General features: G+C 50.0%; 1 protein-coding gene and 1 long non-coding RNA gene across 2 annotated transcripts in view; one reads left to right on the plus strand and one right to left on the minus strand.

Moving 5' to 3' along the window:
* LOC309349166 overlaps nt 1-24,567 on the plus strand; it is a 259,434-nt gene that overhangs the window by 21,958 nt on the left and 212,909 nt on the right. The window lies entirely within an intron of this gene.
* The window catches only part of PPP1R16A (protein phosphatase 1 regulatory subunit 16A), a 40,913-nt gene that overhangs the window by 2,558 nt on the left and 13,788 nt on the right, over nt 1-24,567 (minus strand). Inside the window, exons 2-9 of the mRNA XM_081874385.1 lie at nt 16,432-16,502; nt 13,097-13,242; nt 9,145-9,248; nt 7,570-7,694; nt 6,370-6,495; nt 3,443-3,518; nt 1,706-1,835; nt 45-204 (exon numbers count right to left, since the gene is read on the minus strand). Of these exons, the coding sequence (XP_081730511.1) occupies nt 45-204; nt 1,706-1,835; nt 3,443-3,518; nt 6,370-6,495; nt 7,570-7,694; nt 9,145-9,248; nt 13,097-13,242; nt 16,432-16,502 (938 nt within the window). The remainder of the gene's footprint in view (nt 1-44; nt 205-1,705; nt 1,836-3,442; nt 3,519-6,369; nt 6,496-7,569; nt 7,695-9,144; nt 9,249-13,096; nt 13,243-16,431; nt 16,503-24,567) is intronic.

The following is a 24,567-nucleotide window of genomic DNA, read 5'->3' on the forward strand; positions in this document are numbered from 1 at the left end:
GCTAAGCTCCCCGCGCCCCCGGTCAGGATCAGGCCCCCCCTCACCAAGATGTGTGGCTGGAGCTCGGCGTCCGTCTGCCTGTCCTCGTCCTCCCCTTCGCTCTCCCGCTGCTCGGCCTGCTGCTGCCAGACGATGGCCTCCTTCTCGTGCTCCTTGCGGTAGAGGTTGCTGCGCTCGGTCACACTCACCCGCCTCACCACTTTCCTGGCGTGGGGGAGAAAGAGGGGCAGGGAAGGGGGTGAGAACCACTTCTGCACAAGCCCCTCAAAGCAAAGAGAGCCTCCAGAAGAATGGCAGATGAAGACGTTGGACTTTTTGGAGCTGGCTGACCTGACTGGGAGAATCCGCGATCAGAAAGAAGATTGGAAGAAATTTAACGATTACAGTGGTACCTCTGGTTAAGAACTTAATTCGTTCTGGAGGTCCGTTCTTAACCTGAAACTGTTCTTAACCTGAAGCACCACTTTAAGCTAATGGGGCCTCCTGCTGCTGCCGTGCCGCCGGAGCACAATTTCTGTTCTCATCCTGAAGCAAAGTTCTTAACCTGAAGCACTCTTTCTGGGTTAGCGGAGTCTGTAACCTGAAGCGTATGTAACCTGAAGTGTATGTAACCCGAGGTACCACTGTATTTAGCTAAATACTGTAATATAAGATAATTACATTGGGACACAGGTGGTGCTGTGGTCTAAACCACAGAGCCTAGGACTTGCCAATCAGAAGGTCAGCGGTTCGAATCCCCACAACGGGGTGAGCTCCCGTTGCTCGGTCCCTGCTCCTGCCCACCTAGCAGTTCGAAAGCACGTCAAAGTGCAAGTAGATAAATAGGTACCACTCCGGCGGGAAGGTAAACGGCGTTTCCGTGCACTGCTCTGGTTCACCAGAAGCGGCTTAGTCATGCTGGCCACATGACCCGGAAGCTGTACGCTGGCTCCCTCAGCCAGTAAAGCGAGATGAGCGCCGCAACCCCAGAGTCGGCCACAACTGGACCTAACGGTCAGGGGTCCCTTTACCTAAGATAATTAGAAGTCACTTGAAAGTATCAAATAGGCTTAGGATAAGAATAAGAATGAGATGTAAAGCATTATGGATTTAGACTATTAAGAAAAGAGAAGAAGATAGTAAACTGAAGGAGTTAATTTTACTAGAAAGATGGTTTTGGAGAAGGTGATGCAGTGAAATTCACTTGGGGGATTTGAGGAAGTCAGATAACAATGAAAGTTAGATTGGGTTTTAGAAGTAATAAGAGTCCATATTTTTGTTTTGTTTCTTGTTTTTTCAGTATTGCAATGTGTTTTCTTTTGTGTGTTTTATTTGTTATAAATGTGGGAAATCAATAAAAAAAATGGGGGGGGGAGAGAGCCTCCAGGGAGGTTTTGCTCCACCTCCCCACTCATAAATTCATAGAAGGGACCCTGAGGGTCTGGTCCACCCCCTGCAATGCAGGAATCACAGCTGGAGAAACCCTGGCCAATGGCCCTCCAACCTCTGTCTAAAAACCTCCCAGGAAGAAGATCCCACACCTTCCACTGTCAAACAGCTCTCACAGCCAGAAAGTTCCTCCTAAACTCAGAATCTCCTTCTCATTTGAGCCTGCTCCATCTTCAGCTGCCTGAAGACTCTATCCCTCCTCTTCCTCCTGCCCTTCCCTTCTGGGCCTGGCAGGCTACTCTGGCCCCACACATCGAGCCCACGCCGCACGCCGTACCCTCGGCTTCCGGCGCTGGAGGTGCGTCGCTGCAGCAGGGACTTGTGCTTCTCGTGGGACTTCATGATGGCGTCGTGCTTGTGCTTCAGCTCCATGAGTTTGGCCCGCACTTCCTCGTCGGCACACACATCTGGCAGGAAGGGGAAAGGCGTGAGTCAGGAACCAGGGGCGGCGGGGGGGGGGGACATTCTGGACCAGACCCTTCTTCCCTCCATCACCTTTGCCGAACCTGGAGCCTCCGCCCAGCAGCAAGGACATGGCACGGCAAGCTCGGTCCAGCAACGCCCTCCCTTCCAAGATCTAGACAGACACTGTCAGATTTTCCTCTAGTCAGAAGGACTAGAGACTTTTTAAAAAATAAATAGAGCAGAGACCTTAAGTGCCAAATTCTGCTTATGTGCAGGATTGAAGAGGGACTGGTTGAAATCGTACAAGTTAACTCCAAGCAAGGGAGAGAGCCTGAAAGCTGTTTCTCTGCTGGGTTTCCGCTTGGGGTGCGGAAAGAGCTTTTAAGCTCTAAGCTCTGCTTGGGGTGGAAGGAGAAAGGCTCACTCAGGGCACCAATTCCGGGGTGCTCTTGCGAGATTTCGCAGGGCCGCCCAAGTTCCGGCGATATCTTGTGCGAGCATTCCTGGCCATTGCCCTGAGTGGGCCTTGCCCAGAGAGAGAGGCAGACAGGTTAAAAGCTCTTTTCGCAGCTGCGGAACCCAAGTGGACCCCCTTGGTGGATCCACTCCCATCATTCTGCCTGGACACTGAGGTCCAGCTCTGAGGGCCTTCTGGCAGTTCCCTCCCTGCGACAAGTGAGGTTACAGGGAACCAGGCAGAGGGCCTTCTCGATGGTGGCGCCTTCCCTGTGGAACAACCTCCCACCAGATGTCAAAGAGATAAACAACTACCTGACATTTAGAAGACATCTGAAGGCAGCCCTGTTTAGGGAAGCTTTTAATGTTTGATGCATCACTGTATTTTAATATTTTGTTAGCCCAGAGTGACTAGGGAAACCCAGCAAGATGGGCTGGGTACAAATAATAAATTACTATTACTATTACTATTACTATTACTATTACTATTACTATTACTATTACTATTACTATTACTATTACACAAAGGAGCTTGCTCTCTCCCTCTCTCTCTCGCTCATTGCCTCATCCAGTAGCTGCCAGGCAGTTCAGGGATTTAGGCGTGCACAATATTTGAGTACTGTATACACAGAATTCTTGGAATGATGTGATTAGGAAACTGCCTTGCCCTGAATCAGACCATGGGTCCACCTAGCTCAATACTGCCTACACGGACTGGCAGCAGCTGCTCCAGGGATTCAGACAGGAGTCTCTCTGAGCCCTACTTGTAGATGCCCTTTTGGACTGAACATGGCACCTCCTGCATGCAGACACCCAAGGCAGAGGCTCGGCCGCTGAGCTACAGCCCTGCCCCCAAATTGCACACTGGCAGAAGGCATAAGATGCGATGAGATTCTCCCCGCTGAGGTTTGCGCTAAGGATTTTCCACAGTGCAATCACCACTGCCCAGCCCCAAGGGAGCAGGAGAAGACTGTGCCCTGGGAAGGGGTGGAGTAGCAAAAAAGAAGCAAGGTCCTTGTTCTCTCGGCCTTGAAAGCTATTCGCCATTTGCACCGCAGCTGTCAGCGTCAACAGAAATAAAACGGGCCTGGACCCAGGAAGCAAAGCAGCTGCCCCAGTTCTGATGGACATACACACACCCCAACCTACTCACCAAGTGGGGTCTCATCCAACACCGACTTGCCGTTGAGATCTGCTCCATGAGCCACCAACAGCTCCACCAGGTGAATCTGCCAGCAGGAGAGAAGAGGTTTTAGCAAAGGGAGGCGGCCGTGACAGGGTGAGACAGTCGCCAGGCTGCTGGGATCAGCTCTAATAATAATAATAATGATAATGATAATAATAACAACAACAACAACAATTTATTTGTACCCCGCCCATCTGGCTGGGTTTCCCCAGCCACTCTGGGCGGCTTCCAACAAAGATTAAAAATACATTAAAATGTCACACATTAAAAACTTCCCTGAACAGGGCTGCCTTCAGATGTCTTCTAAATGTCAGGTAGTTGTTGTTCTCTTTGACATCTAGTGGGAGTGCGTTCCACAGGGCGGGTGCCACCACCGAGAAGGCCCTCTGCTTGATTCCCTGTAGCTTTGCTTCTCGCAGTGAGGGAACCGCCAGAAGGCCCTCGGCGCTGGACCTCAGTGTCCGGGCAGAACGATGGGGGTGGTCCACCTCGTTCTGTCTCCTCAGTAGCGGCCAGCCAAGGGTTCCCAGGAAGTTCGCCAGCAAGGCAGGAAGGTGAGGGCAATTGGTACCTCTGGCTCTCGGAAGAATGGCGCCTCACATATGAACATAAGAAGAGCCTGCAGGATCAGGCCAACGGCCCATCGAGTCCAGCACCCTGTTCTCATAGCAGCCAAGCAGATGCAAAGCCCACAAGCAGGATCTGAGCACAAGAGGAACTCTCCCCTCCTGGGGTTTCCAGGAATGAGATTCAGAAGCACTGCTGCCTCCAGCCATGGAAGCAGAGCAGAGCTATCCTGGCTAGAAGCCATCTGTCTCGCCAGAGTGGTGCATGCTCTGGTTATCTCCCGCTTGGACTACTGCAATGCGCTCTATGTGGGGCTACCTTTGAAGGTGACCCGGAAACTACTACTAACCCAGAAAGCGGCAGCTAGACTGGTGACTGGGAGCGGCTGCCAAGACCATATAACACATATAAATGAAATGAAGTGGTTCTAGTAATAAGGTAAAATAAGAATATGCAAGAATAGATTGATATTAGACGAAAATTTGAAGCTATAATATGTGAGGATAAATAATTAAAAGTAAATTAAGAGGGTATGAATTTGCTGAACCAATTTTTAAATGGAATACAAAAAAGGGAGGTGTGAGGAAGTCAGGAAAATAAGTAAATGAACGGTGAGAAATTAAAAAGAGGGATTTTTATTTTTTATTTTTCTTTCTATGTTAAATTTTGGTTTTTGTATTTTTCTTGTGTTTTTTGTTTATTGTTTTGTAACTTTTTTCTTGTTAAAAACTTAATAAAATATCATTTTTTAAAAAAAACAGAATGCGGCAGCTAGACTGGTGACTGGGAGCGGCTGACGAGACCATATAACACCAGTCTTGAAAGACCTACATTGGCTCCCAGGACGTTTCCGAGCGCAATTCAAAGTGTTGGTGCTGACCTTTAAAGCCCTAAACGGCCTCAGTCCAGTATACCTGAAGGAGCGTCTCCACCCCCATCATTCAGCCCGGACACTGAGATCCAGCTGCAAGGGCCTTCTGGCGGTTCCCTCCCTGCAAGGAGCCGAGTTACAGGGAACCAGACAGAGGGCCTTCTTGGTGGTGGCACCACTTTTAATGTTTAATAGTTTAATTAATATTAATGTAGTTTAATATTCTATTGAAAGCTGCCCAGAGTGGCTGGGGAAACCCAGCCAGATGGGTGGGGTATAAATAAATTATAATTATAATTATAATTATAATTATAATTATAATTATAATTATAATTATAATTATAATTATAATTATTGACAGTCCTCTCTTTCTCCTCCATGAATTTGCCTCATCCTCTTTTGAAGCCATCTAGGTTTGTGGCCATCCCTGCCTCATGTGGCAGGGAGTTCCAGAGTTTAACTGGGCGCTGCATGAAGAAGGACTTTCTTCAACCTTCTCCTGTTTCCTGGCACTCCTCCAGGTCACTGGAAAAGAATCAACTTACCTGTAAAACCTTCCCTGCCCCTTGGAATTACATGGGCTCCCAGTACATTTCCAAGCACAATTCAAAGTGTTGGTGCTGACCTTGAAAGCCCTAAAGGGCCTCGTCCCAGTATGCCTAAAGGAGCGTCTCCACTCCTATTGTTCTGCCTGGACACTGAGGCCCAGCTCCGAGGGCCTTCTGGGGATTCCCTTGCTGCGAGAAGTGAGGTTACAGGGACCCAGGCAGAGGGCCTTCTCGGTGGTGGCGCCCGCCCTGTGGAACGCCCTCCCACCAGATGTCAAGGAAATAAACAACTATCTGACTTTTAGAAGACATCTGAAGGCAGCCCTGTTTAGGGAAGCTTCTAGTATCTGATGAATGATTGTATTTTAATGTTTTGTTGGAAGCCGCCCAGAGTGGCTAGGGAAACCCAGTCAGATGGGTGGGCTATAAATAATAAATTATTATTATTACTTTTCCTGCAGTCTGTTCAGCTCCGCCCATCCTCTCTCTGCAGAGTGCGGGCTTTGCAGACCCTGAACCTGCCCATGGCTTCCCCAGGGTTGGGATTGCTCTAGCAAACAGCGCCAGAACCCTCCTGCAGAGCTCCGTATCCACGGCGGCCTCCGCCAACGCCCGGAACAGCTGGCTAATTGCTTCTATTACCGCCAGCTGCCTTAGGAAATCCCTGGCTTATCGAACTGAGCCGGGGATCCCCAGGCCCATCTGGTCTCTAGACGGACTCAGATTAATGGGATTACGATGGTCAACGATCTGCCAGGAAAAGGCTGCAGAGAGCGGCCTTGGCCACTGGGGGGCAGCACCCTGCCCTGGAGGAGCGTCTGCCAGCGTCCGCTGCTCCCCATGCCAAGGCTGCTTCTGCAAGGCCACCGGCCCCCCATTTCCTCCTTCCGGAGCTGTCTGGCACTCACCTGGCCCCAGCAAGCGGCCGCGTGGAGGGGCTGCCAGCCGTCGTCGTCCTTGGCGCTCATGCTGGCTTTGTGCTCCAGCAGCAGCTCGGCTGCCTCCAGGTAGCCGTTGGCAGAGGCGATGTGCAGCTGCGGGGCAGAGAGGGCAGTGAGGAAAGGGCAAGGCAGGACCCCCAGAGGGAGGGCGCAGAAGCCACGTCCCACCAATTCAGCCTGAGCTGCAGCTTTGGGTGAGGAAGACCTCGGTGGGATTGCCTGTCTGCTGCCTTAAACCTACGGAGATGCTCAAACCCATTCCACGGCAGATTTGCAGGCGCCACATAACAGCTGGTAAGAACTCGATCTTTTACACTTTCGAACTCCCTGTCTATTGACACCAGGTAGGGGCCTTCGCTCTTCCCTTTCCAGCACCAGCTAAGAACATTCGTGTTCATACAAGTCTACTCAGCTGTTCAGAAAGCCGGTGTGAGTTTTAGTCTGCTCTTTGGTCTACTGTTGTTTTTAATTTTTGAAAGTTTTATATTACAGTGGTAGCTCGAGTTAAGAACTTAATACGTTCTGGAGGTCCGTTCTTAACCTGAAACTGTTCTTAATCTGAAGCACCACTTTAGCTAATGGGGCCTTCCGCTACCACAGCGCGATTTCTGTTCTCATCCTGAAGCAAAGTTCTTAACCCGAGGTACTATTTCTGGGTTAGCGGAGTCTGTAACCTGAAGCGTCTGTAACCAGAGATACCATTGCATTGTTGTTGATTTTTCTTATTGGTAATTTTATTGTTTTATCTTTTTCATAAACCGCTTTGAGGTGTTTTGGTTTTTTTAACCAATCTAGTGGTGTATAAATGTTAGGAAATAAGCAATTAAGTGAAAAGCTTTCCTGGCTGCAGCAGGACAGGCATGGAGCTCAACACCACCTGAGCAGTTTCCTTCTTCTTTGAAACAGCAGGTGCAGAGTCAACACCGAGGCAGAGAACAGATCAAGCAGACGCACTGGACTGCATTTTGTGGGCTGGGACGGTGCCCTTCAGGTGCCCTTAAATCTTACATATTCTGCCACCCTTCCCTTCAAAGAAAGATCCTGGGCCTGGCAACTTCTCTGGGCTTTGTAGGGGGAAAGGAGATGCCAGCACTTGGAGCAAGGGGGGGGGAGACATCCCCGCTCCCACCGCCCGCCTCAAAGCCAGGCCCTGCGCACCCATCTCACCAGGGTGGCGCTGTGGTCCAGCGGCGTATTCAGGTCCACCCCTTCCTTCAACAGCCGGTGGATGTCGTCCACCATGGCACGCTCCACAGCAGAACGGGCCTCCTCAATGGTGTCCTGAGTGATACCTGAGGATGGAGAGGAAGAGGATGAATGGAAAGCAGCCCACTGGGGGCTGGAAAGGGGACGCTGCTGCGCTGGGAGGAGGAAGAAGAAGGGCAGCTCCTCTCCGGCAGGGGCACCAAGGACCTGCCCAGGGACACGTCCTCCACCAGGGCTCCGGCTGCTCCTTAAGAACACCGGAAGAGCCTGTAGGATCAGGCCCAGGGCCCATGTTCTTGCGGGAAACCAGCGAGCAGAACCTGAGCACAAGAGCACTTTCTCCCCTACTGCCGTTTCCTCCAACTGTGGAGGCCGAAGTGTGCATGCACACGAAAGCTCATACCTAGAACTAACTTAGTTGGTCTTTAAGGTGCTACTGGAAGGAATTTTTTTATTTTGTTTTGACTATGGCAGACCAACACGGCTACCTATCTGTACATAGAATTGTAGAGTTGGAAGGGAGTTGGGAGGGACTCTGAGGATCATGCAGTCCAACCCCTGCAAGGCAGGAATTATTAATATTATTATTGTTGTTGTTGTTGTTGTTTTTGTCAGGGAACTGCCATCGGAGCTAGAGGCAGAGGGAAGGCTCCAGAGCGATGCCGGAGAGGGTCCCAGCACGGAGAGAGGCAGCCCATCTGCTGGGGAAGAAAATCAGCGCAACACCAGGGGTGACGGGGGGGGGGGCAGATGGGGGAATCGGAGAGAAGGCTACAGGACTCTTCACCGGAGACAAGTGGGGAGAGCACGGGTACGCCGCTGCCCACACCCTCCCTGCGCAGAAGACTTCCGCGCAGGGAGAGTAGGAGGAGACTTGGCGTCAAAGAGCTTCTTTGCTGGAAGAAGTTTAAGAAATGCCCACTGACGGATTCTGCCAGCGATTGAGACAGCCACGGATGGGTGGCTGTCCGGACAGAAAGGGTTCACCCAGGTAACTCAGCCAGGTGTGGCGAGGACTTACGCACGAGCAACCCCCTAAAACCATTACAATTATTTATTATTTGTACCCAGCCCATCTGGCTGGGTTTCCCCAGGCACTCTGGGCAGCTTCCAACAAAGATTAAAAATACATTAAAATGCCACACATTAATAACTTCCCTGAACAGGAAGAGGCAGCTGTCCCATGCAAAGATCGAACCTGCAACCTAGGCACTGTCAGCACCATGCATCCTAGCTAGTGGGCACCGACAGCCCCCTCTGTGCCACCTGTGGCCCTCCAGATGCCGTTGCACTACGACAGCAGCCCTGGTAAAACACTCCTGTGCTTAAGAGTTGCAAGGGACCCCGAGGGCCATCTAGTCCAACCCCCTGCAATGCAGGAACTACGGCATCCATGACAGATGCCCCCCCCCTTCAACCTCTGCTGAGAAACCTCCAAGGAAGGAGAGACCACCCCCTTCCGAGGGAGTCCGCTGAACGGCTCTTGAAAGTCAGAAAGTCTGCTGCTTAGGAATAGCCCGAGAGGAGAGGACCCACCTTGGTCGGCCATGGCTGTTTCCAGGTAGTCCAACGTGGCATCGTCCTCGCAGAGGTCATACGGCATGTTCCCATCCGAGTTGACGGCCAGCAGGTTGGCGCCTCTGGAGGAGGAGAGGAAGAAGGGGTGGAGAAGCGGTTGGCAGGCAGGCAGGCAAGCAAGCAAGAGTCCCTCTGCCGTGCCCAGGGCCACTGCCAATGGCACGGTCCAACTCTTGGTTGTGTAACAGATACAAGGAGTTATTTCCGTTCCAGAGCAGCAGCACTAGGAAAACATGCTTTGTGGGTCCTCTTCAGAGAGCGCTGCAGATTGAGTTTCCTCCTCGCCCTCGGCTGGGGAGAGCGGCTGAAACGGGATCCTGCTCCCCCACAGCACCCCGCCTCTCCCTCCTGCAAGAGCCCTGCAGCCTCAAGGAAGGGGGGTTTGAACCCCCTCAAGGCCACCCTGGAGTCAGAAGGGATGCTGGAACGGGGGGGGGGGGGGCAAGGCCAGCTGCAGACAGCAGCGTCACAATGCAAAACAAGAGAATGTGCTAACTTGTTTTACATTCTTGCCACCACCAAAATTAATTCATTACCTACTTTTTCTGCCACACACACACACACACACACACACACACCCGCTCCAAAAGCTGAAAGTGACCTGTGCTTTTCAGTGCTAGAAATTCCCCAGGTGTGTTTTGCGACTGGCTCGGGTCCAATTGAGACCACGTGGAGATATCTGGATGCCAGGCTGGCAACTGGGGAAAGCAAAAAGCCACTCAGAGAAGGATCTGGAAATATTTTCCTTGAAGCTTGTGTGTCTTTTATTCTGTATTGTTTTATTTGATGCCTTAATGTGTTGTAAACCGCTCTGAGATTGGTTCTTTAAAATATAAAGCAGCAACAACGGCCAGGGGCCAAAAGGGAAAGGGGCCTGCTGAGGTCCCTGCGCCCCTGGGGTGCAGATTTCACCTCCTTCCCAGCATTCGCACCCCCTTTCACCCCTTTCACCCCTCAAACCTAGGTCTTCACGCAAGAAACTGACCCAAAGGAATTGCCTTGCTGGGTGGGGCCAATGATCCTCAGAGCTTCACATCCTGACTCTTAGTAGTGGCAAGCCAAACAGGCCAGGGGCGGTCTGGAGGGGGGCAATCTCCCCCCCACCCCCACACTTTCTGGCACTCAAGGGCTGAACATGCCTCCAGAACAGAGGTTGCACTTTGGCATATCAGAACAAAATAAAAAAATTCCTTCCAGTAGCACCTTAAAGACCAACTAAGTTAGTTCTAGGTATGAGCTTTCGTGTGCATGCACACTTCTTCAGATGCACACGAAAGCTCATACCTAGAACTACCTTAGTTGGTCTTTAAGGTGCTACTGGAAGGAATTTTTTGTTTTGACTATGGCAGACCAACACGGCTACCTATCTGTATTTGGCGTATCAGGGCATTGACATAGCTGCTGCCTTGAGTTCCCCTGTCTGCATCTTCCTTTCTTAGGTCGGTAGCCGTTGCAGCATTCTGCAGCCAAGAGTTCCATAGGTTCATCGCATACTGTGCAAACGGGAGTTTCTTTTGATGTGCAGTAAACCTGCACATCAAGGGATGCGGGTGGCGCTGTGGGTAAAACCTCAGTGCCTAGGACTTGCCGATCGCATGGTCGGCGGTTCGAATCCCCGTGGCGGGGTGAGCTCCCGTCTTTCGGTCCCTGCTCCTGCCAACCTAGCAGTTCGAAAGCACTCCTAAGTGCAAGTAGATAAATAGGTACCGCTTTATAGCGGGAAGGTAAACAGCGTTTCCATGTGCGGCGCTGGTGCTGGCTCGCCAGAGCAGCTTCGTCACGCTGGCCACGTGACCCGGAAGTGTCTGCGGACAGCGCTGGCTCCCGGCCTCTAGAGTGAGATGAGCGCACAACCCTAGAGTCGGACACGACTGGCCCGTATGGGCAGGGGTACCTTTACCTTTACCTTTACCTTTAAACCTGCACATCAATTCCAGCAAACAGCTCCAAGGAGAGGAAGCAAGGTCATTTCCCCATTTCTACCTATCCCCCATTCGCAATCTGTGACAGTTTCCTTCATGCTCCCTCCTGTTTAAGCCTCTCTTCATCGCAGCAGCGAGGGCTGAAGCACATGAGGCAAAGGATACAGGGGCCCTCACCAGGCAGGGAGACCCGCAACTCAAGGCACAGCAGCTGGGGAACTCTCTGCCACAAGGAGAAAGGGACTGCTACAGATTTCCGCAGAAAGCTCGCTCATTGGCGGGGCGGAAGTCTTGCTCACAGGAGATCCCCTGCAGGCAGCCAACTATGCCAGTGACACAGTTGCTCTGCCAACAATGCAAGCCTGTTAAATATTTACAGCCCTACAAGTGAGATCCAAAACAACTGCAGCACAGCCCAAGAACATGACCTCAATTCCAGGTGAGGTGAGGAGCCTGGTAATGATGCCATGGGGAGGGGGGGCAGGATGCCTCCCACAGCGAGTGCAGTGGGTCGCAAGGTTGCCCGGATCCTGTTAACAGCTTAGAGATGGGAGGCATCCCAGGGGAGAAAGATGGGAGGCATCCCCAGTTGTATGCAATTGCAGACACGTGCAGGCCAGGAACCCGGAGGTGGTGGATGACTTGCGAGGAGACCCCCCCCCCCGAGAGCCCAAAGATGCTATGGGGTCTCCTCATGATCCAGAGGCGGAGCGGGACCTTGTGGAGGCCGCTCAGTTGAGGCTAAAGCGGTGGCTGCTGTGCTGCCCCATGTGTCAGTTGTTAGGCGGGGAAGCTGAGCAGCCTCAACAAAGCCCCACTGCGCCTCCGGCTCACGAGAAGACCCTCCCCTACACCAGGCAGGTCCTACGCTCGACTAGCGCAAGGGCCTCCCCACTCAGGTTTCAAAGTGTGGCCCCTTGTCAGGGGCCCTGCACAGATGCCCAGGCAGGTGTTAGTTTCTGTGTGTTGCCACTGTGCAGTGCTCTTGGAGTCACAGGACTCTGTTTACATTCCTGGGATTCCAGACTGTTGGAAGTCTCGTGGAAGACAGGAGACAGATGTGATGTTACTGGTTTCCTCTTCCTTTGTTGTTCAGTTGCTCTCTGTCTTTCACAGAGAGAGGATGATTTCTTTTCTGTCTGTGTAGCTTAGTAATAAGCTCGTACCCACGGGACCACCTCTCCTGGTATGCCCCACAGAGGACCTTAAGGTCTATAAATAGCAACACCCTAAAGGTCCTGGGCCCTAAGGAAATTAGATTAGCCGTATTTTATTTTATTTTTGCATTGTATTGTATTGTATTGTATTGTATTGTATTGTATTGTATTGTATTGTATTGTATGGTTTTTATTTTTTGTAGTGTTTAAATTGTTGGAAAAGGTAATAAATATTATTTTTTTTAAAAAAAAAAGGAAATTAGATTAGCCTCAACCAGAGCCAGGGCCTTTTCAACACTGGCCCCGGCCTGGTGGAATGCTCTGTCTCATGAGACCAGGGCCCTGCAGGATCTGATTTCTTTCCACAGGGCCTGTAAGACAGAGTTGTTCTGCCTGGCCTTCGGCTTAGAATCAGTTTGATTCCCTCCCCCTCTTTCTTTTTCCTTTCTCCTCCTGTGAAGAGGCTACATCCTAATGTTTTAATGTTGTATTTTAATCTCTTTTAAATTGTATTTTAATCAACTTGTTTTTATTATTGATTGTTAGCCGCCCTGAGCCGGTCTTGGCTGGGGAGGGTGGGGTATAAATAAAAATTTATTATTATTATTATTATTAAAACTCTTTGCAATGTAGCTCATAAATCTTGTCACTTCTGCTGCTGGATACTCTGTGTAATGGGAACGTGCTTGGAGCCTCATCAGAGGCTCAGGTCGTTAATCACATCAGAGGCGATTCCGAAGGGCTCGACCGGCGGAGGAGTCGCTCAGTCGAACGCAACAGTGGGGGCCCATCCCCTGGCCCTGGGGGGGGGTCCTCCTTCGTGGCCCTTACTTGTCAATGAGCAGCTCCACCAGATGCAGGTGCCCGCAGGTGGCGGCGGCATGCAGAGGGGTCCAGAGCTCACTGTCACAGGCGTTGACGTCGGCCCCGGCTTCCAGCAGCAGCTGCACAATATCCCTGTAGTCGTCGATGCAGCACTAGGGGAAGGGGAGAAGGGGAGGAGAGGCATGAGGACAAGGCAGAGCAGAGGGGCTCTCACTGGGGAGCTTCACTTGCCCTCGAAACACACCCCACTCCCCTCCAGGAGCAGCAATTCAGGAAGTGTGGCTTCTGTCCAACAGAGAGCACCCCCCTCCTTCAGCTCTCTTGGCTCTTCCCACCCCACGGGGCATGACTTTCACACAAGAGGGACAGATCTAGGACCCCTCTCACGGGCTGCCCCATGGGAGATGCACCACACATAGCCTGGGCTGAGGAAGCTGGAGGTCTTTAAGGACCCTCATACCTACATGACCGCCTCTCCCGATCTGCCCCACGGAGGACTTTAAGGTCCATAAATAGCAACACCCTAGTGGTCCCGGGCCCTAAGGAAGTCAGATTAGCCTCAGCCAGAGACAGGGCCTTTTCAACATTGGCCCCAGCCTGGTGGAACGCTCTGTCTCATGAGACCAAGGCCCTGCAGGATCTGATTTCTTTCTGCATGGCCTGTAAGACAGAGTTGTTCCACCTGGCCTTTGGCTTGGAATCAACTCGATCCCCTTCCCCTCTATCCTTTCTCCTTCTGTGATGGAACTCTTATTTGGGGACCTCCCTGGCTTTTTTCTGGCCCACAAAGGACCAGTCTGGATAGTTGGCCTTGGTGAAGACTTGACGTTTTCATCTCCAAAAAGTTTTTGATTTGAGTTTCTACTGAAATGAGGCTGCATTTTAATGTTGTATTTTAATCTTGTTTTTAAGTTGCATTTCAATCAATTCTTTTTATACCTGGTGTTAGTCGCCCTGAGCCCGGTCTTGGCTGGGGAGGGCGGGGTATAAATAAACATTATTATTATTATTATTATTATTATTATTATTATTATTATTATTATTATTATTGCAGAGGATGGATGGCCATCTGTCATGGATGCTTTCGTTGAGTTTCCTGCATTGCAGGGGCTGGACTGGATGACCCTCTTCCAATTCTACAATTCTGAGCACAAGAACTTTTTACCAGGGTTGCCTCTCAGCCAGGATAAAACCCACTAAGCCTCATAACCAGGCTGCTGGAATTTCAGAATGAATTCACTCGGTTTGTCAAGCCGCAACTCATCTGGCATTCTGGACCTGCAGGATTTGTTTCTCTGCTCAGGGCAAGGACCCCACCAGGACCAGAGAAGATGCTGCGGTGGAAGCTCAAGGGCCCAACGAAAGCAAAAGCCTTGGTGTGTAAAAGACTCCGTGCCAGAACAGCGCATTAAAGGAAACTGAGTTTGCAGCTGTATGTATTATGCAAAAAAGCCAAGAGGGAATAAACACACCTCCCTGCTGCCAGGCAGACCCTCCTCTAACCACTGGCGCTCCTGCCCAAAAGCGCCACCTCCAGGCATTGCCCACACACTTCAGTTAGGCCCAAATTTGCATCCTGCGGGTCTGAAAACTTGCTCTATTTTCTCCTTTGAACAGGAAGCAGGACTCTGAAAGATGAACTCTTACACTCCGTTCCGATTTCTACGTATATAAAATGCAACTGTTTAATTTCTTTGGGGGGGGGGGGTTATAATTGAAAGAGGATGGGAAGAAAGAGAGGGCATAAATGACAGCTTAGGAAATGGGAAGCTGTGCCTCCACACCCCACAGGCAAGGACCACCCCTCAGAGTAGATAGCTCCGTATCATTCATGGAGGACTTATTGGGTGGAAGGGGGGGGGAGATTCCCACCTAGTACAAGAGACTTCTGCTTCCTATTCACATGCCCCCGCCCCCAGCCAAGGAAGGATATAGGCAGGGACACAAACAGCCGAAAGAAGCTGTGGAACTCAGACTTCCCCCTTTCCGCCTTCCATAGCTACAAGGAGCACATTCACCTGGTGCTATACCATAATAACAATAACACCCCCCCCCCAAAAAAAAATCTGGCTGGGCTTCCCCAGCCACTCTGGGTGGCTTCCAACAAAATATTAAAATACTGCAATACATCAAACATTAAAAGCTTCCCTAAACAGGGCTGCCTTCAGATGTCTTCTAAAAGTCTGGTACTTGTTCTTCTCTTTGACACCTGGTGGGAGGGCGTTCCACTGGGAAGGCGCCACCACCGAGAAGGCCCTCTGCCTGCTTCCCTGTAACTTGGCTTCTCGCAGGGAGGGAACCACCAGAAGGCCCTTGGAGCTGGATCTTAGTGTCCAGGTAGAATGATGGGGTGGAGATGCTCCTTCAGCTGCACTGGCTACTGGTGGAGTACAGGATCAGGTTCAAGGTGAGGGTTTTAACCTTTAAAGCCCTATACAGCCTAGGACCCTCATACCTACGGGACCGCCTCTCCTGGTATGTCCCACAGAGGACCTTACAGTCTGCAAATAGGGAGGTTAGGCTGGCCTCAACCAGAGCCAGGGCTTTTTTGGCCGTGGCTCTGATCTGGTAGAACGCTCTGTCCCAAGAGACTAGGGCCCTGCGGGAATTGACATCTTTCCGCAGGGCCTGCAAGACAGAGCTGTTCCGCCTGGCCTTTGGCCCCCTCTCTCCTTCTGTAATCCTCATAGAACTCTAGCCCAATGGTTGCCATTCATTTGACTCTGAATTGATTTTAGAATGAATTGATTTTAGAATGCATTTCAATTAATTGATTGTGATTTTATGTAAACTGTGTTATTTTTACTGTTGTTAGCCGCTCTGAGCCCGGCGTCGGCTGGGGAGGCAGGGATATAAATAAAAATGTATTATTATTATTATTATTATTATTATTATTATTATTATTATTATTATTATTGACAGCTTCATAAATACATCTGGGCATCAATGAACATTCCTCCTAGGAACTCCACTCCCCAAGATGGGAGAAGGGATGGCAACCACCTGTCTGAACAGAAAGAATTCCCACCTTGCCCTGTCCAACCTCCCCCCCCCCCTTCATTTTGCAAGTGTGGGCTGGGATTAAAGGCTCAGCGGGGCACATTTTTCAACCAGAGTTCACAGCATGCAAAGGATCAGCAGAAAGAAATTACATTTGGCACTGGAGGCTGCTTCTTTCTTGCCCAAAGGGGGGGCGGGCAGCAAGCGGTGGGGTGAGCAGAGCAGAGAGGCCATAAAAGTCTATGATCGTATGATCATGCCAGGCCCTTTATACCCTGTGGTTGGCTGGCACCGACGACGAGAGGCAGGTGGGGAACCTGGAAAGCAGGTACTGGGCTCACCTGGTGCAAGGCAGTGAGGCCATCTTCGTTGTACAAATTGGGGCTGAGGCCACTCTGGAGGAACTGGCGAACTGCAAGAAACAAAAGACCCTTTTTAGACAAGCAGGAGAGCCCAGACTCATAGCTGTCAGCTTTCAGATTTGAAAATGAGGGATCAGCAGCCTCACCTGTCCCGGGGACAGTCTACGGGATATCTAACAATCTGGGATAGCAGCGGGAAACGGCACTGGAATAAGAGAATTTCCCGCAAAAAAAGGGAAGGTTGACAGCTATGCCCAGACTGGGTCAGGGAGTCAAGGGGAACAAGAGGGTACAAGGATAGGAAGAGAGACTCCCCCTGTATAATCCACACAGATTCTGGGATCCCAATCGTTTTGAGAATGTACTGATCATTTTTGCCCAAACCAAGTACTGAGTACATATGCATGCTTCTGCTTCTCATAGGTCCAATATTGCTCGATTTGCAATCCTTGTTTTGCTGGTTTCATTTAATATTCTAATTTTCTGAGATTGTTGATTTGGGGTTTTCATCAGCTGTACGAAATAATCATCACAATTATAACAAAGGCTTGACATATCTCGCTTGCATGTCATGAGTCTCTCTCATATATTAATTTCACCTTTTAAGTTGAATTACTGAAATAAATGAACTTTTCCATGATATTCTCATTTTCCGAGTTTCACCTGTACTAGCTGTTCACTTCTCAATATTCTCTGGTTGGCCTCTGTTATTTTCTCCTACCAACAGATAACCTACGTAAGGACTCTATATGGGCTCTTGGATACCCCATAAGGGGAAAAGGGCAGATTTTGGTTCACAACACCACACACTGGGCAATCCGTCGGCTACGGTTTTGATCAACTTAACGGGCTGCTAACTCCTTTAAGGCTCTTCTTCCCTGTGCTTGGGAGGAATCGCCTTCCCGCATGACGTAACAAAGAGAGTGCAGCAGTGACCACAAACACCTCTGGCACTGAAGCGCATCAACAGTCCCGGGAGCAGCCAAGGTGACGCAGGTAGGGAGGCCACTCAGGTTGGCCAGGTTGGGTAAGTAGGTTAACACCTTGGCCTGGCCTGGCCCAGGTTTGTAACCCAGGCTCCCTTGACACCACAAGTTGTCGACTGTTTATAGTTGGTTCAAAGAGAGCAGCCACATCCTTTGCGCTGGCTGAAACTGGAGCCTCCAGCTGGGGTGGAGCCTGGGCAAGGACAGGCGTTTGGGGTGCGTGTCAGCAACACAACAGGCTTAAGAGGCACATCACTAAGTGTCAGATGCTGTTGGTGGTTGCTCGTGAGTAACCAAGTAGGACTCTGATCTGGATTTTACAGGTTTTATTCCTCAAACTATTTACAGTAAGTGAGAGCTGGACCATAAAGAAGGCTGATCGCCGAAGAATTGATGCTTTTGAATTCTGGGGCTGGAGGAGACTCTTGAGAGTCCCATGGACTGCAAGAAGATCAAACCTCTCCATTCTGAAGGAAATCAGCCCTGAGTGCTCCCTGGAAGGACAGATCCTGAAAGTGAGGCTCCAAGACTTTGGCCACCTCATGAGAAGAGAAGACTCCCTGGAAAAGACCCTGATGTTGGGAAAGATGGAGGGCACAAGGAGAAGGGGACGGCAGAGGACGAGATGGTGGGACAGTGTTCTCGAAGCTACCAGCATGAGTTTGACCAAACTGCGGGAGGCAGTGGAAGACAGGAGAGCCTGGCGTGCTCTGGTCCAGGGGGTCACGAAGAGGCGGACACCACTAAACGACTAAACAGCAACATTTACAGTGCAAATCTTCCAAGTTCACGTCCGTCTCAGTCACTTGCAGAATCCGGGAGTGGCCCCTTCTGGTTTCTCCCCCAACATAAGAACATCGGCACCCCAAGTCTCCTCCTCCGCTCCTTGCGTTTCACCCCTCTGCGCAAGCTGGGCGCCGGAAGTGGCGTGCGTCCCTCCTCGCCAGCCTGGCGAGGTGAGGTGCCAAGGCTCTCAGCAGCCTCCTCGACCCCTTTCCCCACTTGGCTGGCCCCTTCCCTCTCTTCCTCCCTGGAGGTGTGGCTTTCCCCAAGGCTGGAAGAGGAACTGCTCCTCAGGAGTTTCGGAGGCTCTCTGTATCCCAACGGTCCCCTGCCTCCCTCCCCAGTTCCGATGGCCGGATCCAGGAACTGAATAAGCCCTCACCTTGACCAAAACAAAACCAGCCCCTTTGCCAGGAGGGAGGGTGTGGGCAGCCCAGGCGGGGGGGGGCAGGGATGAACCATGCTCCCCCTTCTCCAGCACAGGCTGACACGGGGCAGTCAGGCTGGCTTATGGGTTGCATCCTGGTGGCAGCAATGCACAGGCAGCAGCCCAACCACCCCTTTGGCTCCACAGAGTTGCGAAGGGACCCAGAGCAAGGGATCAGTACCCTTTTTCAGCAGGAGGCCGGTCCACAGTGCCTCAGACCTTGTGAGGGGCCGGACTATATTTTGGAAAAAAAATATATGAACCAATTCCTATGCCCCACATAAATAAAAGGACACATTCTACTCATGTAAAAACACCAGGCAGGCCCCACAAATACCCTAGATATGCATTTTAAATAAAAGCACACATTCTACTCATGTAAAAACACCAGGCAGGCCCCACAAATAACCCAGAGGTGCATTTTAAATAAAAGGACACATTCTACTCATGTAAAAACACGCTGATTCCTGGACCATCCGCGGGCCGGATTGAGGTGATTGGGCCGGATCCGGCCCCCAGACCTTACTTTTCCTACCCCTGGCCTAGAGAGTCACCCGGGTGAGGCTGGGCATGTTCTCTGCCTGCCCACAGCAGGCTGGGAAAATGTAGGATCTGAGGAGAGGAGCAGGTGAAGCATTTCCAAATAAATTAGCATATAATAAAGACGTTTCTCCATTTTTGAATCACACGGTCTCTCCCTGTCATATGAAAAAGTGCATGCAGTACGAAAGCTTTCCATGGAGAGATCGAAGGAGCTGGCGTGGGTGCCCACATCTTTCCATACTTTCAGAGCTGCCTTTGAAAAGGGATTCAAAAATATTATTGTTATGTATTAAAAGTGGCAGACTGGGCACACTATATAATATCATAGAATCATAGAATTGTAGAGTTGGAATGGACGCCAAGGGTCATCTGGTCAGTAAGAATGGATAAATGTGAAGAAATCTGGAAGGAATATTTAAGCGATAAGGTGGATAGTGGTGGGAAGTAGGGGGAGGAGAGAGTGGTGGGAAAATATTGTTTAAAAGGTGTAGTCACAGGTATATCAGTGCATTCAAATCTGAATTGTCAACTTGTGTTATTGGTGTTATTATGATTTTTGTTGTATGTGTTTTTTGCGGTTGTTGTTTGTATTGAAAAAATGATTAAATAATTTTTTTTAAAAAAGGGTCATCTGGTCCAAACCCCACACAATGCAGTGGTACCTTGGGTTACAGACGCTTCAGGTTACAGACTCCGCTAACCCAGAAATAGTACCTCGGGTCAAGAACTTTGCTTCAGGTTGAGAACAGAAATCGTGCTCCGGTGGCGCGGCAGCAGCAGGAGGCCCCATTAGCTAAAGTGGTGCTTCAGGTTAAGAACAGTTTCAGGTTACAGACTCCGCTAACCCAGAAATAGTACCTCGGGTCAAGAACTTTGCTTCAAGTTGAGAACAGAAATTGTGCTCCAGTAGCTAAAGTGGTGCTTCAGGTTAAGAACGGTTTCAGGTTAAGAACAGACCTCCGGAACGAATTAAGTACTTAACCCAAGGTACCACTGTATACCTGAAGGCGTGTCTCCACCCCCATCGTTCTGCCCGGACACTGAGGTCCAGCTCCGAGGGCCTTCTGGCGGTTCCCTCACTGCGAGAAGCCAAGTTACAGGGAACCAGGCAGGGGGCCTTCTCGGTAGTGGCGCCCGCCCTGTGGAACGCCCTCCCATCAGATGTCAAAGAAATAAACAACTATCTGACGTTTAGAAGCCATCTGAAGGCAGCCCTCTTTAGGGAAGCTTTTAATGACTGATGATTTAATGCATTTTTAATCTTTTGTTGGAAGCCGCCCAGAGTGGCTGGTGAAACCCAGCCAGATGGGCAGGGTATAAGTAATAAATTATTATTATTATTATTATTATTATTATTATTATTATTATTATTATTTACAGTGCTACCAACAAAGTATTAAAATGCGGTGGTACCTTGGGTTACATACACTTCAGGTTATGTACGCTTCAGGTTACAGACTCTGCTAACCCAGACATATTACCTCAGGTTAAGAACTTTGATTCAGGATAAGAACATAAATCGTGCTCCGGAGGTACTTAACCTGAGGTACCACTGTATATATATTTTCTCAAACTCCAAATTTGCCACCATGTTTTATCATTTGTGTTACGTATTATTCTAATTACATTTTGAATATGGCTAGCGTCCTAACTTTGCAAATGAGATAAAGCCAGACACACACACAGACAAACCCCGGATAGATCACAGCTAATCATAATCTTTTATACTGGTGTACAAAGTTTACATCGCCTTTAACGAGTTCTAGTGTTATGGGAGAGGGAGGGGAATTTTTCTCAAGCAAGTGTCTGGAACAAGGCAGGCTCCTGAGAGCCTTTGGGGGCCTCTGACCTCCCCCAGCCCCAACCGAGGCCTTACTTGTGTAATAAAAAAATTTAAGGTCTCATATATACAATAAATGTTCATAAATGTACCAAGCAAACACGTACATAAATATATAAACCACATCTCCGGAGCAGCACAGGAAGACAGTACTGAAACCATTTTGACTCCCAAACTGACCAAATGCTTCTCTGCAAGGAGGGGGGGGGGGAGAGGGAACCTTCCCATTTTTCTCAGGAATAGGGAAATCACCATCTCAAAGGAATGGCCAGACTACCAGGAAAGGCAATCAGATAAGGCATTATCAGATAGCCTGGCAGACAGGAAAAACAACATTCAAATTTCTGTTGTAGACCGCCTTTTCTGTGATGTAGGTATGATGTATCTGGGGGGTGGTCTTGGGCTACACCCCTTCTGTGATGTATGTATGAGTCAGGAATTAAGTAGTTATAATAACAAAAGAGTGGCCAAAACCCAGATAATGCAATCAGGTAACTTGCCAGACAGGAGATAAACAACGCACTCAGATTTCTGTTGTAGACCGCCTTTCGTTTGATGTATGTATGAAGTTTCTGGGGGGTGGTCTTGGACTCCAGGGCGGGCAATTTAAAATGTCTATATAAGGGCAGACACACCTTTGTTCTGGGTCCTCCTCCTTTCCTGCGTGTGAGGGGAGCACCCTGTTGCAACAGATCAATGAGGATCAGACTTACAGTGGTGCCTCGCAAGACGAAAAGAATCCGTTCCACGAGTCTCTTCGTCTTGCGGTTTTTTTGTCTTGCGAAGCAAGCCCATTAGTGGCTTAGCGGATTAGCACTATTAGCGGCTTAGTGGATCAGCTGATAAGCGGCTTAGCGGCTTAGCGGATCAGCTGTTAAGCGGCTTAGCGGCTTAGCGGATCAGCTGATAAGCGGCTTAGCGGCTTAGAAAAAGGGGGGGAGGGGAAAAAACCCGCAGGAACTCGCAAGACATTTTCGTCTTGCGAAGCAAGCCCATAGGAAATTTGTTTTGCGAAGCACCTCCAAAACGGAAAACCCTTTCGTCTAGCGGGTTTTCCGTCTTGCGAGGCATTCGTCTTGCAGGGCACCACTGTACTAGCTGTTTTGCTTCTCAATATTCTCTGGTTGGCCTCTTTTATTTTCTCCTACCCATGCAGAACCTACAAAGGACTCTATAAGGGCTCTTGTGCCCCCCATAAGGGAATAAGGGCAGGTTTTGTTTGCAACATTGCCACGGGCGGGCGGGCTGCAGCGTTCATCTGGAAAGCCTGCCCCACTGTGACCCCTGGCAGGACCTCGCTCACGTCAGGAGGGTCACAGCATGGCCAGGAAGGAGCGGTGTGGCTTCCACGTGACTCCCTCACCGGGGCTTTGATTGCTGTTGAAAGAGGAACGATTTTGTACGTGTTGCCCTGCAGGATGGAACAATAATCTGCGCTGTGTGACCTCAACATCGCAACTGTGAGCCGGTCGCTTAAATTAAACAGTCAGATGCAATTAAAAAAATCAGAGCTAAAACCCAAGAGGGGGTGTGTGTGTGTGTGTGTGTGTGTGTTGTTTTATCAAAGAGAATCTCTCATGCTAACCACCGCAAACCCTGGAGTACGTGAGCTGCAAATGCTTTTGGGAGAGGCAGCTCAAGGGCAAAAGGAGGTCCTGTTCAGAAGGGCCCAGAGACAATTCTTTGTGGTCTCCCTAAGAAATCTCACTTAACTCCAGTCACCAATGCAGGATCAGCCATGTGACTCTGGGCAAACTGGGTGTGTGGTTTCATACCAAGCAAATGCCGCAACACACACACCCTTCTGCTTTTCCAGATAATTATAATAATAATAAATAGTAATTTATTATTTATACCCCGCCCATCTGGCTGGGCTTCCCCAGCCACTCTGGGCGGCTTCCAACAAAATATTAAAATACAGGAACGCATCAAACATTAAAAGTTTCTCTAAACAGGGCTGCCTTCAAATGTCTTCTGAATGTCAGGTAGTTGTTTTTCTCTTTGACATCTGGTGGGAGGGCGTTCCACAGGGCGGGCGCCACCACCGAGAAGGCCCTCTGCCTGGTTCCCTGTAACTTGGCTTCTCGCAGGGAGGGAACCACCAGAAGGCCCTCGGCGCTGGACCTAGAATCATAGAATCATAGAGTTGGAAGAGACCACAAGGGCCATCGAGTTCAACCCCCTGCCAAGCAGGAAACCTGTGTCCTCAGGACCTCAGTGTCCGGGTAGAACGATGGGGGTGGAGACGCTCCTTCAGATGACAAATCACAGCCAATAAATGGATAAGGGCAATGGGGGGACAGGACAGGAACACTGGCATCCCTCTTGGAGCCAGAAGAGACCCAAAGGGGTTATCTAATCTTGCAGGAGCCCCAAGGATGACACAGTGGTTAGAGCGCTGGACTGGGACCTGAGAGACGAGAGCTGAAATCCCCACTTGGGCATGAAGTTCACTGGGTGGCACTGGGGACCACGCACAGCCTCTCTCAGCCTAGCCTACCTCACAGGGTTGGTGTGAGGATAAAATGAGAACTACATAGGGCCCCTGAGCTCCTTCGAAGAAAGTTGGGTACAAATACAATAAATAATAACTCGTAAACTTCAGAGCTCAAGGTGTTCAACGCAAGAAGCCTGGAGTGCTACCCAAAGCATATTATGACAGAAGCAAGCAAGCAAGCACATCATTGGAACCTGATTATTTTATTTTAACTAGTCCCTTGATTTTATCTCTGCTGTGATTTGTCTCCTCCCAGTATTTTTAAGTTTATAGTCATAATAATAATAATTTCAATCTATATCCTGTTTTCCTCCCGAGAGTGTCCAGAGCAACAGACACAACAATGACAAAACATTAAAACCAGTTAGAAACTTTCAAGAAGTTTAAAATGTTCTAAACACATGATCTCAACCAATAATTTCAGAGTTGCCAGGAAGACTGCCCTTTGGCCATCAAATGCCTAGGCCAACAGGACTGTTTTCCAATTCCTCCTGGAAGTTACTAACGTTGGGATACAGACTCGCCTCACTAGGGAACCACCACGGAAAAGGCCCTGGCATGGGTCAATGCCAGTCCAGAAGCCCTCAGTGCCAGTGTCACCACCAAAGCCTCTTCAGGTAATCGCAGCTGGCGCAGTGCTTTCACCACCCACAACACGTGGTCCCCTCATTCTGAAAGGGATTGCAAGGTTAAAATGCAATTTAAAATGCAGCCTCATTTTAAAAGTAGCCCATAGATCAAAACCATAAGGGGAGGGAAACATAAGGGTCAGACCGAATCCAAACCAAAGGCCTGCTGGAACAGCTCTGTCTTGCAGGCCCTGCAGAAAGATGTCAAGTCCCGCAGGGCCCTGGTCTCTTGTGACAGAGCGTTCCACCAAGTCGGGGCCAGTGCTGAAAAGGCCCTGGCCCTAGTTGAGACCAATCTAACCACCTTGCGGCTTGGGACCTCCAAAGTGTTGTCATTTGTAGACCTTAAGGTTCTCCGCTGGGCATACCAGGAAAGGCGGTCCACTAGGTACGTGGGTATATGCAGAAGA

Source organism: Podarcis erhardii (assembly GCF_964252035.2).
Source record: "Podarcis erhardii genome assembly, chromosome: 8".
NCBI lineage: Eukaryota > Metazoa > Chordata > Lepidosauria > Squamata > Lacertidae > Podarcis > Podarcis erhardii.